This window comes from Chroicocephalus ridibundus, chromosome 1 (assembly GCF_963924245.1).
Source record: "Chroicocephalus ridibundus chromosome 1, bChrRid1.1, whole genome shotgun sequence".
NCBI classification, from domain to species: Eukaryota; Metazoa; Chordata; class Aves; order Charadriiformes; family Laridae; genus Chroicocephalus; species Chroicocephalus ridibundus.
This window is the reverse complement of record NC_086284.1, coordinates 198,201,078-198,217,603: the sequence shown is the minus strand read 5'-3', so window position 1 is coordinate 198,217,603 and position 16,526 is coordinate 198,201,078. Positions and strand designations below refer to the sequence as shown.

The 16,526-nt window shown below is 44.0% G+C and overlaps 1 protein-coding gene across 2 annotated transcripts in view; it reads right to left on the bottom strand.

Annotated features, from left to right (window-relative positions):
* The window catches only part of MAPK11 (mitogen-activated protein kinase 11), a 33,799-nt gene extending 19,312 nt beyond the window's left edge, over nucleotides 1–14,487 (bottom strand). Inside the window, exons 1-2 of one of the 2 annotated variants that reach the window (XM_063323334.1) lie at nucleotides 14,286–14,487; nucleotides 118–247 (exon numbers count right to left, since the gene is read on the bottom strand). In XM_063323334.1, the coding sequence (XP_063179404.1) occupies nucleotides 118–247; nucleotides 14,286–14,398 (243 nt within the window). In that variant the 5' untranslated portion in view covers nucleotides 14,399–14,487. The remainder of the gene's footprint in view (nucleotides 1–117; nucleotides 248–14,285) is intronic. The other variant, XM_063323335.1, reaches the window with a different exon arrangement.
* Between the last annotated feature and the right edge of the window lie 2,039 nt (nucleotides 14,488–16,526).

The following is a 16,526-nucleotide window of genomic DNA, read 5'->3' as shown; positions in this document are numbered from 1 at the left end:
GGGTAGCCGGAGAGTTGCATATACTTTTCGAAAACGATTGTACCTAACTGAAATTAAGCCTATATTGCAAACCTCTGTCATAAAAATCCAAAGAGAAAGAACTCACTCTCCACTTACGTTCTCATGCTTCATGTGCTTAAGCAACCTAAGCTCTCGGTAGGTCCTCCTCGCATGAATAAGTGATTGAAAAGGTCTTGAAAGCTTTTTTACTGCCACCTTCTGTCTTGTTTTGGTATCATAAGCTGAACTAGAAAAGAAAAAGTCCACGTTGAAGGCATGTTCTACTTCAAAGCTCTTAATTAGTTCACTGCAGAAACCTGTACTCTCCTGGGGGCTCTTACTCCTTCCCTTGCCCTCTTTTAGCTTCTACTCAGGGACTGCAGCCAGAGGAGCTAGGCAGCAGTAACTCTTGAGTATTCTGAGACAGTTCCCTTGTTTTCCATCTAGTAAATTACTAACACTTATGATAATGTTCAGGACTCATCCCCAGGTAACCCTTCCCCACATGGCAGGGAAAGGAACCAGAGGATTAGCCCCATTAGTGCAGCTCCAGTCTCCAGTTCCGAGGCAAGGCTCGTAGGGAGTATGGGGATTCAAACTCTGGGTCTTACTGAACAAACTGGAGTCTTTACTAATTAGAGGACCTCTGCCATTGTATCTAGCAATATTAATTACTTATTTGACCATTAGCTTGCTAGATGATAATACCACAAAACTGGTATCAAATTAGAATGTTGCCATAGCCAAGGCTATACCATTTCCTTTGGAGATGCCAGTAACAAGTGAACAACAGGTTTGTATCTTACACTTCAGCCCACAGATCCTGCTGACAACACAGCATGCGCTTAACTTCATACAGCTGGAGATGCCCCGCTGAAGAGGGCACTAAATACATACGTCACCATTTGCACAAGAGGGGGACCCATTGGTTTTTGTGTATTAGAATGACACGACAGGCACAACAAGCCACAAATAAATGGTGCCTGTTACGTAGCACAGGAATAAAAATGATCCGTTTGTATTACTCCATGACACTACATAGTACAATTATTAAAAGATTCAGTTTGCTACCTTCTCCTGTGAAGAAAAAAAAAAGTCTTAAGTTGTTGCTCTTATCTATTAAGTTAAAATTGTGTTCAATTAAAATACCTTCACATTCTCTGTGTAAAGTGTGGATAACACTACCTGCGCTTGCTGGAGAGCATTAGCAAACCAAGAACCTTCACACACATTTATCTTACAGAACTTTTTTGGAGCTACAAACACAAAAATTAGATAACATGAAAAATGCATGGAGTAGGACAACAACAGCCACACCAAATGCTATTAGATCCTTATAAACACTGATTTAGACACTCCTCCAAGTTGTGATAGGAGACACCTGCTACAGACAAAAAAACTTTGATCATGCCTGGAGTAGCTCCCAAACTAATGCACCGAGCCTATAATCAGCTCCAAGTAAGTGGACTACTACATGTATTTGGTGCTGTGCTAAAGTCATGAAGAGCCAAGTGAAGAGCAAAGCCTCTTTATTTGCGGCAGCTGGAGGACAAGGTGGTGTTTCTAATGCGACGCAACAAAGGATACAAGCAACAAGTGGGCAGGAAGAATGGAGTGGCATCCGAAAGGTGATTGTGATCCAGTTACCCTAGAATTCACCCACAGGTCAATGCAGGACACAATCCAGCAATGTTTTTGTTTGTTACAAACAGAATAAGAGGAAATAGGTTTAATCAACAAGTTTCTTGCAGGCACCATGGAAGAAGTGAGTCACTTGTGAGATAAATGAAATAGATAAGCAGATTACTTAGCTAGTTTCCATAGAAGTGGGTCTTCAGGAAAATTTTAAAGGTGTACAGGGTTGTGGCTCTGCTGAGCACCTCAGGAAGGGCATTCCCTGAGCAGGAGAAAGCGAGCATAGGAAGAAGGAGAAGACTGGTATCACTCTGAGCAGTGGGTGCAAGGGATACGACAGAGATATTTGTTCCGACAGTAGGGTAGGGACACGGTTATTCAGGACATGAAGTCGCTGCGTTGCTCAAATACGTGCAGCCGCTCAAGGAATGAACAGTGTGAGAAGAACTGACAACAGAGATATCTTAAATTCCACATGACTGGCCACAGGGACAACATGGACGTTGCACAAGAAAATCTGAAGAAATAAAGAGGAAGCCAATGCTTAGCTGTTAATGTTACAAAGATTAGATATAATTGCCCTGTGTGTAATCCTGGCCAACGAAGCCACTGGAGAGTACCTCCAAGTCTCAGAAATACATACTCTCTATATCCTTTCCAACTTTTTTCCAGTGGAAAAGGAAATATTTATCCAGATAAATAAATAACATTGCCCAAACCAGCAGCCTGTGCGTAACATCTCAGCTCTTCTGGTAATTCACAAGCCTTCCCACTCATGCTTGTACTGGTTTGTGAAATACTGTGTACATTACACAAGGCTAGGAGGAATTAGGTTTTAAATCCTGTTATCATGATAAACATCCCTCTCCTCGCAATTCTAAGGTCAAATGTGGTTTTCGGTGGTTTGAAAACCGCTGATCTTTAAGATGGATTGCTTTTTACCCTCCATATGACTCAAGGCTGCAAAGCTTTCAGATGGTACAAAGCACTATTTTTTTAGCTTCAGTAATTCTTATGACAGCAGCTTTTTAGACCCAGGGTGGAATCACATAAAGAGAAAGAAGGCGGGGGAGGGGGTGGGTGGGTTGGGTGGGTAAAAAGGAAAGAGAAAACAAACGGCAACCTGAGTCCTAGGACTTCCAATGGGAAATCATGAATTGAAGCTGCACAAGCCAGGAACTGAGCTGGTTTAAATGAGTTCTTCCACAGTCAAGACACTGTACCAAATGATAATCAGAGCTAATGCCTTCAGGCTTTTCCCTTGCCTGGTTTACCGTCATCGTAACTCGTTATTAACAGTGAAGCATTCAAAAAATACAGATTTTGCACTGTTGAACTCTCTTGTTTTCCAGATTCAAGGATGGCTTGCATCTGTGATCTCTGCTACTGCCTCTGTGATCACATTTCACAAGTGGTTGGCCACTGCCTGCATTCCTCCCCGTGTACACTTACGCCTTTTATTTTAGACTCGGTCTCCCCCTCTTGCTATTGTATCATCATAGCTGCAATCTGGGTTGTCCCCTGAATCCTTCATCAACCCTGAGTGAACTGTTAGGTGGCAGGATGAGCGGCTTCCCTTTCTGCATGATTTCCTCAAGAGTGTTCAGCCTTCAGACTAGCCCCTGGATAGGACATCTCTGTTCCTGGTCACAGTGAAAACATGGGCCCACCTGTGCTTGGCACCTGCAAACCCTTCCTTGGGGCCCAATTAAAATGATTCAAAACAGCTTCTTAAAAAAACAACAACAACCCATGCTGTTAACTAGTTTGATTTTATGGGGAAGAAAATAGGAAGAAATTCTTTACTGTGAGGGTGGTGAGACACTGGACTAGGATGCCCCATCCCTGGAAGTGTTTAAGGCCAGGCTGGATGGGGCTTTGAGCAACTTGGTCTAGTGGGAGGTGTCCCTGCCCATGGCAGGGGGGTTGGACTAGGTGATCTTTAAGGTCCCTTCCAACCCAAACCATTCTATGATACTATGAAAAGAGTTAGAGGCCCTCACCTTCCCTTACCCTGCATGACACCCATCTCACACCCTCCCCACCTCCGCATCGACTGGAGAGGGCTTCTCTGCCAGTCTCTTGGTGTTTGTATCACCTCACAAACAACCGCCGGCCACTTACAGCGCCTTTTTCTTTTTCAAGGTTATTTTCTACAGGCTTCAGCTTTGGCCAACCACTTGTGTTTGTATCTGGTTTATACTGACTTACTCCTGGAAAAAAATCATCCTTCCAATGGTTCAGCTATTGTTTCCTGAGTTTCTTGGAAACTACTTATTCTGAAGTCTTACCTCTGACTATGATGTTACCTCATAGCTGGACAGAACAGTACGACAGAGATAAACTTTGATACTTGCAAAGGGATATCATCCCCCATCTCTAATCTATTCTCTACTGTTGCATTTCATTTGTTCTAACCAGTGAAAATAAGTGACTCTTTAATTGCATATCATCAGTGAATATTTCTGACATTATCATTAAGCAGGATGCTCACATGCCTCATTACAATATAGGAACACCACTTTAGAGACACTTTCTATCAGAATTTAAAAAGAAACACAATTATTAATATTTTTTTTTAATTTACAAGAAACAACTTTGTAACTACCTTAGCAATAGCTTTTTCAGATATGATCGTCCTTGACCCAGAACCCTTTGCAGTTATGACACATTTTTTGCTGTCTGTCTTTCCAAGATCAAGGATAAAAAAGCCATTATTCTGCTTACAGGGATGGCATCATTTTCACACAGATTAGAGACTTTTTCTTAGCGTGATTTTCAATCATTGCTTAAATTAGATATACCTTTTCAGTGTTGTCAACTTCCATATTTAATAATTCTATTGAAGTTCCTGTAGATGCAATATGAGTCTCTATTTATATACACATTTTCCCAGTTCTTAAGGTTTCAGAGAAAAGTTTGAACATAGGAAGCAGTCCAAAAACTTCAGGAGGCAAAAAGCACAGGATTTTAACAGCTTCATGCTAACTTCATGACTTTGATGGGGCATGGATTTTTAGCAGCTGATGTTTATAAGCATGACCGTACACACAGTCATTTCCCTAGCATCCATGGATGGTTTATCCTCTGTGGTTGCAGAGCAGTACTACTGGACAGACAAGCCATTCATGTGCGCAGCCCGCTCAGACCCTTCAGGGCTTTTGGGATTAGGAGCACACCATTCAGCTACGGCTACTTAGCCTTCAGCATCAAATTTGCTCCAGCAGCTGGAGGGCTGCTTGCAGGAGCCTGAACCAACAAACCACGCATGGAGCCAACTCCTACCCTGTTTAGTGAACTCCAGTATCCAATGCAGGAAGAGCTCTTCCTGGGATCAACCGGTCCCCTTGGATGACAGACAGTCCCTGAACTTCCCAATGCTTTGGGCTCGGGGACGGCTTATTAGCCGGGCACAGTACTAGCCAAAACGCCTGGGAAAAGTTCAGCTTGAGTACAGCGTTTGGTCTAGCGAGTTCTCTTCGTTCCTGGAGCCAGCTCAGGTCTAGCTGATGCAAAACGAAGGCACAACCGAAGCTGGTTGTATATGGTGCCAGTCTCGTGTCCACAGCGAACTCTTCATTTTCTGTAGGTTACGCTGTGTGAGTTGATATTCCATCCCCATAACCCCAGCTGACCACGAGATCCTGGTTGTCTACAAAGTGATTTTATGCTTGTGGAAGCATTATATCTGTACAAATAATTAGGTGTACTTTTTCTAAGTGATTCACTTGGGTTTAAGTGTAAAAAAATAGAGACTAATTTTTCCAATTTATTTTATATAATTCAGTGTCCCAGCTTGCGAGGCTGTTACCCCTACATCATCACAAGTTTGACAACTGGCTGGACACACTATACCAAACTTGGAGAGAATGCTGTACACAAGCAGATCCTTAAATTTGCTCCATGTGACAACGATACTGGGTCTGGCTTTTCCCCATATTGTTCTAGGCTTCTATTTTTATTTCTTTCACTGCAGCACAAGGAAAGTTTCTTTCCTTTACTGGGTCACGTTCCCCCAGAACTTGTGAAGACTCCCCATTACATGCAAGTGTTAAGAGAAAAAACAAAGAAAAAATACAGTTCATGCTGAAAACACCGATTCACATTGGTAGAACATTACTGATTTTGGTAAGAAAGAAGGTAACATCCAGAAAACAAAATGGAAAGTACACAGAATTTCTGCCACATATTTAGTACAGCCATAACTTTAAGCTCTTATCCACAGACCTCAGCATCCTTTGATGTACCCACTGACTCCTTCCGTTACAGGAGACACAAACCTCCTTGTGGATAAACGTCCCTTAATTTGTAAGATCCTGAATTCCTGAGAAAAACAAGTAACAGCAGCAGAAGAGTGCATGTGAGCAAGCATTGAGGGGAAAGAACAGAAGAGGAGTCAACACACAAAGAACCTAATCATTGAGGTAGGCAGCCCTTGCACCGGGCATAGACAAGGAAGACAGAAAAAGGGGGACACACAGGAACCCTGTTTCTGGGACATTTTCTAGTGCCCATTCATATAATCTGGGTTCTTCACAATTGCAGTGAATGACAAGCCTTTTTACATTTCTCATAAATGTCATGTAAGCAAATGAAAGGCATCACATCAATAATATGGATTTTGGTTTTTGTTTGCAAGGTTTAGTTTGTGAGCTTTGTCTCCTGGGTCTTCTCCGTGATCTTACTCTTTGTTAAAATACAACTTTTTGTTGTTGTTGTGTTTTTAAATAAATAGAGCTACTTCTTACTGAGATATAGAATAGTCTTGAAAAGAGCACACGTAGCATCTATCCAATACCATAAAATGGACCATAACATGTATTGGCAATGGAGCAAGAGAGCAATAGAAAAAGGCCACTCACGGTAAGCTTAAGTTAACCAGCAAAGTACACCCAGGAAATGGTTCATTTTTTTCTTCTTTATAAATATTTTGTTACTGCATGCATGTTCAAGTGGTGATTTCCACCCTCTAAGAGCTAGATTTAAGGTACAGAGTGTATATTTGTTTACTAAACCACACAAATCATGACATGTATATGCATCAGAAGGAAACCATAATGAAAAATGAGATGCTAGCAAGACAAAAGGTGGGAGGATGAGTAATGGACAGCTCTGAAAAGACATGGTAATCTCCTCATTAGAGGAAAAAAACCCCTTGTTTGATGATGACAGGTTACTGCATTGTAAAATTACATCCCATCACTTGGATATTATTCCAACACACCATGCTGAGCACTGGCATCAATTGTTTTGTCTTTAGCACAATCACTGCCAATTATTGCAGATTAACTTACCACTAGATCTAAATATGAAAGTACAAAATATCTCTTACATATGTAACATAGTTGTTCCATAACCAACATAAAAATATGTACATACTTTTAAGCGGACACTGAAAAATACTAAAGAATAATTGCTATCCATACATTTACATGAATACAACACCAATCTTCTTTCAATGTAACAACATGATCATAATAACACCGTATCAGCCTCTGAATCCACGAGCTATTTTTTCGTTGTCTGATCTGTCTGTTATGTCTCCACAGTGACTTAAATATTCAAATGACTTTATGAAGGAGCAATCACACTTTTCTAGGTGAAGTTATAGACAGTACAGCTTACATCGGTGGGAGTGATACATTTAAAATTGTGCTTGTGAGAAAAACATACAGAAGGCTGGGGCCATAAACTGTTAGCTTCCTCGGTATGCGTAACCAGCTCATGGATACTAAAATAATCATGCATTTTAGATAACCCTATAAGCCCAACGTCAGTATTTAAACAGGAAAATCTGTCAGCTGCCATTAAGCCAGTACACTGCTAATGACAAACCTATTCTATTCAGCATTTCATTAAAAAAAGACTGCCAAGGAGTTATAAATTGTGGGCTTAGAAGCTACAGCTAGAAAGGCTAGTGTTAATCTGGATATAAAGTTTAACATGAAAAATACTGGTGCTTTCAAATACATTACATAAACCTAAACAGCCAAAAATCTCACTTACATTCTTGTCACTTTTTCCTATTCCTCCCCCACTTCTCCTTCACATTTCCTGTTTTCTCTCTCTACGTTGGCCAAAATGCTAAATAATACCCATTCATCTCCAGGTCACGTAGGGGGTTTGAAACGCCCTCTCCTTTCCTGACTGTTTACACAGAACTGAGATACTGGATTTTTTGTACCAACTAGCTGACAGGTTCTGAAATTGGAAACAGCTCCTTGGGAAGCTGTGTTGAAGCAACCAGACCTTAAGACTTTAAGGGCTCTGGGACAGGGACTGTGTCCCCTGGCCAACTGCAATCACAAGCGACAGCAGGAGAGAAAAACAGTTAGCTATGCCACTGCTGCATCATGCGGTCAGGAAGGAGCGCATTATAACAAATTATAGTGAAGTAGGGATGGAGGAGACCCTTTGCAGAGAATTTTTATTCTGCTAATGTATTCCTACACCCACACAGCACAGAAGGCTGTAATTCCATGATCCTCGCTGCCCTTCTGGCCACAACTGGCTCATCTCATGCCTCTTATCTCTCTTCTATCCTGTGCCCCCCCCAGCTCTGAGAAAAGATCTCATGAATTCCTCCTGAATGAAAACCTGCAAAATACAAAGCGGCCTTCCGCACTTCTTGAGCGTGCCTTTTCTTCACCCTTCCTACAACTCCCTCTACCACCCTCCTCACACACATACAGATGTTTCTCATCTGCTCTCGAACTACTTCACAGGCTTAGTAACAGCATCCTACATAGCCATCTCCACCACAGCCCTTCTCAGCCCTTCTCATCCTTCTCCACAAACACCTCCTTCCTGATTCAGTCTCCTTCATTAAAAGCATTCTTAGACATTCTCATTTGAAATAGGAACCTTGACTCCACTAATTACCATCCCACTTCCCTTTCCTTTCCGAAGTCTGTAACTACACTATTCCAACAACTGGAAGATACAGGATGAAACAAAGGAATGACAAGCAACATGCATTCCATCCTAGTGCTCCAACAAAACCACTTTCCACAAACTCCCTAGTGATGTCTCCCTGGCCAGTGCTCAGAAACACTCTTCCATCTTCCTTCACGTATCTTTCACAAAATTTCTTGAATTCCTGACCTCCTTTGGTTTTCTAGCTGCAAACCCCTTTGTGTCTTCCTTTCTAAGAGCAATTTCATCATGGTTCCCTGAGGATCTTACTCACTGTGCGACAATTTTTGTTGCTTCACTTGTTTTCATCCATTCATTCTAGCAATGCTGCTGCAAAGATCCTTCTCCTAACCTGTAACGTTAATCGTGCAACTCCTTTTATTTAGTTCTCCCTGTTGCAACCTCACTTTCAAGGCCTTGTTTCTAAGTATCATTATTACGTATACTCTTAAGAGGTGTCCTGCTGCTGACTGGACTCTCATATCAGCCTTCATCTCTTACTCAGTTTTCAAGCAAGTGCTTGAATAAGCTTAGAAGGGCTTATGGTAAATATCTGCAAAACTAATGAAAGGCTTCAAAACTTCCCTTCTGAATGATGCATACCAAAAATAGACAACTGCTAAGGGATCTTGGACAGCAGTATTTTAACAATATTGTTTGAAATGTTTTCAATAAAATATAACCATAAGCATATGTAGGATGAAATTCAGCCCCTGCATTTGCATTGGAAACAAAAGACTTAACCCAGAAGAGGAACCGCCCAAAGGGAGTCCACTGAAATCAACTGGCTCTACGCGTGCTTGGGGTTCTGCCTTCAGCCTGTAGAGATCTATACGGCCTCCAGCTCCCAGCTGTATTTACATACAGCAGGTTTGCATTACTACTACTCTAAAAGTTTATCTCAGCATTTGCTATTTAAACTAGCATGTAATGCTACAGTAACACATATCATAACTCCAGTAACCTGATCTCATGGTTGAAAACATATACTTAGTATCACTACAGCTAAGTAAAAGACCTCTTTAAAAAACCATCCAAAAGTCAACAAGTACAATCTTGGATGAAGGAAATTTTCTCTTTGTCAGTTAAAGACAATATTTATCAGCTTTTAAAAAAACCCTCACACGCTACTGAGTTGTCTAAGCATCTCCTTAGAGGTCCTTAATGTGAAAAGGGCAGTATCAGCAATGTTATGCTCCAGTCTTGCAAGCTACTGCCCTCAAAACACTTGTGAGCGAGAAGCTAACCAGAAGCACAGGGCAGGGTGGGCAGGGGGAAAGAAGGGGTTAAACTTCAGGATTAAAGCCTTCTGCTTCTATTTTTCCACTTGTACTTCCTCAAAGCAAAACAGAAGACTAAGCACCACCCCACCTTCCCCTATTTTTACTCAAAATTGCCAGGACGAAAACTGAATGGATCTTAAGCACGCACTTAAAGTTCGCAGGACAGAGGGACCTGCTGAAGGGCTGCACCGTGTAAATGACCTGAGGCAAGCTTTGCTTTCCCGCTTCTCTTGAACTGCGGCCTGTGCTATTACAGTCTGACTGAGCAGGCCTCTTTTTAAAATGAGTTATGTCACCCGAGCTGGTGTTAGGCATTGCATGCTCTTAAATTTAAGCAAGACTGACTGCATGATGTAAGTACTAGTGATGCCAACGGCCTCTGAGGAAACAGCGCAGGAGTTTCTGGTTGGGAAGAAGCTCTGGACTCACTTTGGTTCATCATGCAAGGTCTGTTCTTTCCAAAGAAGGCAGAACACGGAGCTTGCAATATGCTAATGGGAAACAACCTGTTGGAGAGATCAGAGACAGCACGCTGCAGAAGGCCGCCTATACCTCCCAGGCAAAAATAGGACTAAGTAGGTTGGAAGACAGTTTACAAAAGCTGGGATGAAAAGAGGCATACAGGCTTTTAAAAGAAAACCCCAACCAGTAAACCAGAAATGTATCCTCATTACGTAATTTGTGGTATAATAAGACATCTTTAAAAAAAAAAAAAAAAAAAGAAGAGATGAAGAAGCTCTTTCTCAAGCAGGTGGTAACACCAGTTCCCAGAGGAAAAGGCAGACAGGTACCAAACCATAATGGACCTACCAGAGTAATACATCAGGGAAGTAGAGATGCTGCAGGCCAGAGGTCCAGTTTATAAGCAATATCACCATGAGAGTCGAAAGACTCAAATCCAGCCAGAATTAGTATTTAAAAGGCAGAGTCACAAGGGACAAGAGTTTAAAAGTGCAGTTTGACCCCAGACGTGAGTTGCTTCTTTTCTCTAGAACTGAAATGAAATGGTTGTAGATGAAGGTGAAAGTAAGCTTGATGGCTTCCCATCTAAATGGCTGTTAGCCTAAAGGCTGCACTTAAAATCAGAAATGTTTTTAAAACTCACAATTATCAGGGATTGTGCCTGGTCTGTAAGAGTCAACCAGCTCTTTGACTTCCGTGAAAGATAAATCCAACTTGGAAGGTTGGACACTGTGAAAATGCATTGTTCAAGTAAACTAAATTTAACTGAATTTTCACTTGAGGAAGAGTTAAAATAATTGTCTAATATAAAAAAACCTCAACTTGATAAGCAAAGAAAACAAATCTAAAAGAAACAGCTGTACATGTAAATTTGATATTTGCTAATATGCAAACAACCCCCGAAAAAAGAAAAATTAACCAAAACGTACTGTTGAAGACTCCATTGATCATTTCAAATGCAATTAAACTACCATACACACACACCCCACACTTCCACAGGGCTTTAATCCCACCCCCCCCCAAAATTTAAAAAATATAATCAGATTGACAGCAGCAAATGACAGAAGATCCACCAGCTTGAATGGCTGTAGGAAAGAGCCCAGGTAAAAGGAAGCCCTTTGCAGAGTTTAAATACAGAAGTAACGCAAAACGTACTGCAAGGGTGAGGTACTTGAGGGAAAGACCTCACAGATCTCACTGTGGTTCACATCGATGCTGAAGTACAACTCCGCTTGGCAGTATGGCCCAGTTCTCCTGAAGATTTCCAAGAGGGACTGTTCTTTATGATGTGTCATTAAAAAAAAGTGAGAAGAGCAGTAGAGCTCTTTATGCTAGGGAAGGTTTGCTTTTGATACATAGTCCACATCTAAATAAAAACCAAGAAAAACATACTAGAAAGCACTGTGCTTGATGTAGATACCTCTCTAAAAGTGAATCTGTTTTAAAACAATAATATCTGTCTCCATAGCACATTTGATGCATCTGTATGTAACAACTAACCCAAACACAAATTCTATTAGACTTATGAAACATCAATAAACTGGGCCAAAACACAGCCTCCTGACACAAACTCTTCTGTTGATTTCAAGCTGCAAGCAAAAGAAAAAAAAAAAAAAAAAAAAGGGCAAGCAGAAGTTAGCTTAAATGCAAATATTTACAATGTGTTTCTTATTACCAGTTGCACAAGTCTATCGGATGTGTAAAAAGGAAAGAGTAGGACTAGCAAAGAGTTTCACTGTTGTAGAAAAAGATTTGTTACAACATCTTTGTTCCTGCATTAAAGTCAGCGTTTGGAGTTCAGGACCTTGGCTTCTGTTCAGTAAAGCACTTAAGAATTTGTTTAATTCCAGCGGTTTCTGTAAGACTTAAATATGTTTTTAGATATTTTACTGAATAGGAGTACAATTATTCACAAAGCAATATAGCATATTACTCAAGGGAATGATTGTGTCTCGTGGGTCTCCTGGGTAAAGCACATGCACATAGAGGGAAAAAAACTAATCAATTTCAATAGACACTAAAAATAGATGGCTCTTCTGAGAGAGATGTGAACCTTTTCCTCACAATCAAGCTTCTGTTTGGGTTTATAGTTCATTGATGTTAACAAGGCTATTAATATAGAGTAATATTTTATTGCTGTATTCCGTTCCTAAATGTATACTTCAGAGTAAACCTTTCCCATAGCATCTTCCAGTCTCCATTTTATATCCCAGTTCCTAGGCTTCTTCATTGTTAAAATACTAGGATTTCCTTGGCTTTGCAGGCAGAAAAGTAGTACACACAATGAATTAACGACACTAACAGTTTTGAAAAAACAAAGCACCAGCTGCGCGGCAAGTGAACCACCACATGTTTTCATTTCCTTCGCAATTTCTCAAAAGTCTTGACATCTCATTACAAAATTCAGCAGAGTAGGTCTTCCCCTTAAAACTATGTCAGCACAATAGGGGAAATAACCAGAAATGCAGGTTCAATTAGGAGCACAACAATAGTTACTCTCCTACTGTATATCCAGCTACTGGTTTGTAAAATAAAAGAGGAGAAAATAAATTAAGATTTCATAGTCTAAATAAGCTAGGTCCTTATGAAACTATTCACATCAGACAGTCACGGGACTATACCCTTAACTACAACGGCAGGTACCAACAGCCACACAGTATTTGCCTAGATTTTCCTGGTGCAAGCATAAGCCCGAAACAACAAAAAAGAAAAGAATTCAGAGATCCTTCACAAGAGTCCCAAGTGTTTCTGCTGATCGTTGGAGGTTTTTTAAATGCATATTCTGAGTTTACGTATAATTGGGGCATTCCTCAGAGTTAGAGAAGGGAGCAACAAATGAGAAACTCCATAAATGTTCTCTGGTATCTGACTGCGAAGAGAAAAAAGCAAGTAACTATTGCATGAGTTTAGTCCATGGCAAAAGTTAAGTTCTAAAGACATCTTTTTTGTACAGTACGTTTATTTAAAGGCCCATTATGGATTGTTTTTACATAATTCCACATAACCCAACCTACAAAAGAAACACGATTCTTTATCGGAAACCCCTTAAACATCACTATTATTTCCAAAAATTGATTCAAAGCTTTTATAAGCACAGCAAAGCGTGCATCAAATACGAAAACAATAGCCCAACCTGCACTGGGAGTTCCCGAAAGTGCAAACCTGATAGAATAATTACCAAAAAGCCGGGAAACAGTTTATGCAAAGATGTGATAAGCCTTTACGCGACACTAAGGCCTGGGGCTGACCCCCCCTAATTCGGGATTCCCCCCGCAATGGCCGGGCGAACCCCAGTCCCTCCTCCCTCAGCCGGCCCCGCCGGACCCCCGCGGCCCAGGGGCTTCTCCCACCATCCCCGCGGGCAGGATTCGCCCCACGCTGGGTGTCACGGCCCCGCGGGGGCGGCTCCCCACCTTCTCCGCCCGGGGGGTGCACCGTACCCCCATCACAGACCGGGGCCGGCGGCAGGGAGGGCTTCCCGCAGCCCTGCACCCCGCCGCTACCTCCCCGCCATGACTGTGCAAGATTCTCGGCTTCGGGGCGATGTTCGCGCCGGCCCCGGCCGACGAACGGCTCCCGGCCGGTGTCACCGGCGCTGAGGAGCCGGCGGCAGCCTCGCAACCCCCGCGGTGAGGCGGTGGGCGGCCGGCGCGGCGGCCTGAAGGGGCAGCGGCGGGAAGACCGTGAGGGGCCGCCCCCCGGCGGCGGCGGGCCCGGTTGCCCGGGTTACGGCGAGGCATGGCCCGGCCCCGCGGGGCCGAGAGCTCCCCCACACCCCGGCTGCCCGGCGGACACGCCCCCGCCCTGGCACCACCGGAGCCGGCCCCGCCGCCGCCGTGCGGGCACCCTCCGACCACCCCGCTGGGCGTTCACGACCCCCGGCGGCCGGCCTCCCGCCGCCCCGGCATTGTGTGTCCCCGCTGCCTCCCCCGCAACGCGGCTGCCGGCACCTGCCGGCTCCCGGCCCCTCTCCCGCCGCCCCGCACCTACCAGACGGAGCCGTAAGCGCCGGAGCCGACGGGGGTGAGATTCTGGTAGCGCTGGGGCACCTCCCACACCGTCTTGTTCAGCTCCTGCCGGTAGAAGCCGCCGCGCTCGGACATTTTTTTTCCCCGGAGCCGCCGCCGGCAGCGGCAGCAGCAGCGGCAGCCGCCCCTCAGCCGGGGCGGGGAGCGAGGCGGGCACGGCCAGCGCCGGCGGGGAGGAGGGACCGGCAGGGGAAGGGGAGGGGAAGGCCGAGGGGGTGGGGGCAGCGTCCGGGGCCGGGGGGAGCCCGGGCGGGGGCGAGGGGCGCCCGGCCAACAGGCCCGGGAGCGCCGGGGCGGGCCCTGGTGTCCTCCCGCATCGGCCGCCCCTGCCGGGACGAAAGTGCGGGAGGGGGCCCGGTCACCCAGCCCTCCACTTGGCATCCTTCGGGCGTTTTAAAGCCTTCCCGACAACTTTCGTCTTTTGCCACGGGCACCCGGAGCTCCCCTGTGGCCCCCCAGGACCCCCTCGCCCGGGTTGTGGCCGGGGGCTGGGTCGGGGCATGGCCCCGCCGCTGATGGAGCTTTGGCCAGGTCTCTCAGATGTGCCGGGGGTCCCCCAGAATTTCCCCTTAAAGCGTTGGCTCCCACATGCCATCACCTCAACACTTCTGCTTTTCATCAAGGAAGACTCAAACCCTCAAGATAACAGAGGAAAAAAATCGTGAAAACTTTAAAGCTCCAAAACTCACGCACCAATTAAAGTAAAAGATTCTCTGATTTGTTTACTGACTTTTTTCTGTTCTCCAAACTGTGCTTTATTCAATACCTCAATGACTTGTGGAATCATCGCAGCACTACCACAATGTTACCCGTATATATTGCTAGGTATTGTTTCCTTCCATAACTTCTTATACTTCCTTGAGCACCTCTCAATAACCTGTACGCAGTCTGCTTGTGTAGATTTGGTCTATGGAGGTTGTTCTGCACCTGCCTTTGAATCAGCGTGGAATGTAAATCCCCTCTTTTCAGAACCCTCATGTAAGTTCACTGTGTTCCTACCCCATGAATTGCAGTTCGCTTTGACAAACGGATGCTCAGCTCATGACAGGATGTCACTGTGAGTGTGCAGAACACGTATGCTTGAATAGTTGCGAGCGTGATGAGCCAGAAGGCAAGATTTATGGATGCTCTGAACACTGGATGGTTCAAGTTCCAGCTCCGAAAGCCCAGCCCACGTTGTGTAACAGGATTTCCATACCAGGACTACCAGAGTGAACAGTGCTAGCAACTTTGGCATTTGCTCAGTGCATTTCAAATTAAAAAATATATGAATGATGCTATTACAGCCATTTATCTGCAGCCATCCACTCAAGGGGTACATGCCTAACGCTGTAGCCTAGTTCTCACTTCTACACTGCTCTAGTGCAACAGGCATCTCCAGTCCTCTTCACACTGCCCCTTGGTCCCACTTGAATTTCTGTGCAGAGGGCACAGTACTTGAAGGAAGTGGTAGGTGTGAAAAATCCAACAATACATTCATATATCTTATTTTCCTCAGTGCCACCATTTTGAGTTTTAAAATCAGAGTAACAGTGCAGTCACTCTACACCAAGCCAAGAAGAAATATTTCCACCCCTACCCTAAAGTAAGCAGCCCCAAATGTTTTACAGTGACAAAACGAAGCAAATAATCCTACTTGCTGACTTTTACCCTACTTGGTCTCTGGAGGTGTTTTGGCCTCTGGCCCTCACCCACTCACCAAGTATTGGATATTTCTCGCTAACTGCAGCCACGATTTTTTCAAGTTGTGTCTATCCATATCCGCCCAAGCTCCTAACTGTGCAGTTTCCCCAGGAGTTAATTTTCTCTCTTGTTGACATTTACAGTCACTATCAATTTCCTGTCTTCTATGCGCTTCTGTCAGTTATTTGTATTGCAATCATGACCATGAGATTGTGCTTGATTACCTTGTTTTATTGAATATTACATATATGATGTTCTGCTCTATGTAATGAGGGAGATATTAAAAAACAGAGAGGTTGGAGGACAGTGCATTTGAGTTGTCTCAGAGCTGGGTAGGTTACAGGTCTCCAGAAGCCTCCCATAGAGCAAGTCCTGACAGCTGCTCCTTCCGTGGCAGAAGCTGCTCATCCATCTTTGCCAGCACTGTGGAGGCGGATGAGGAAGAGGAAGAGGCAGCTCCCTCCTCAGAAGCACTCTTGTCTTTTTCTTCCTGTTTTACAGGCCAGCCAGGTCTGTGCGT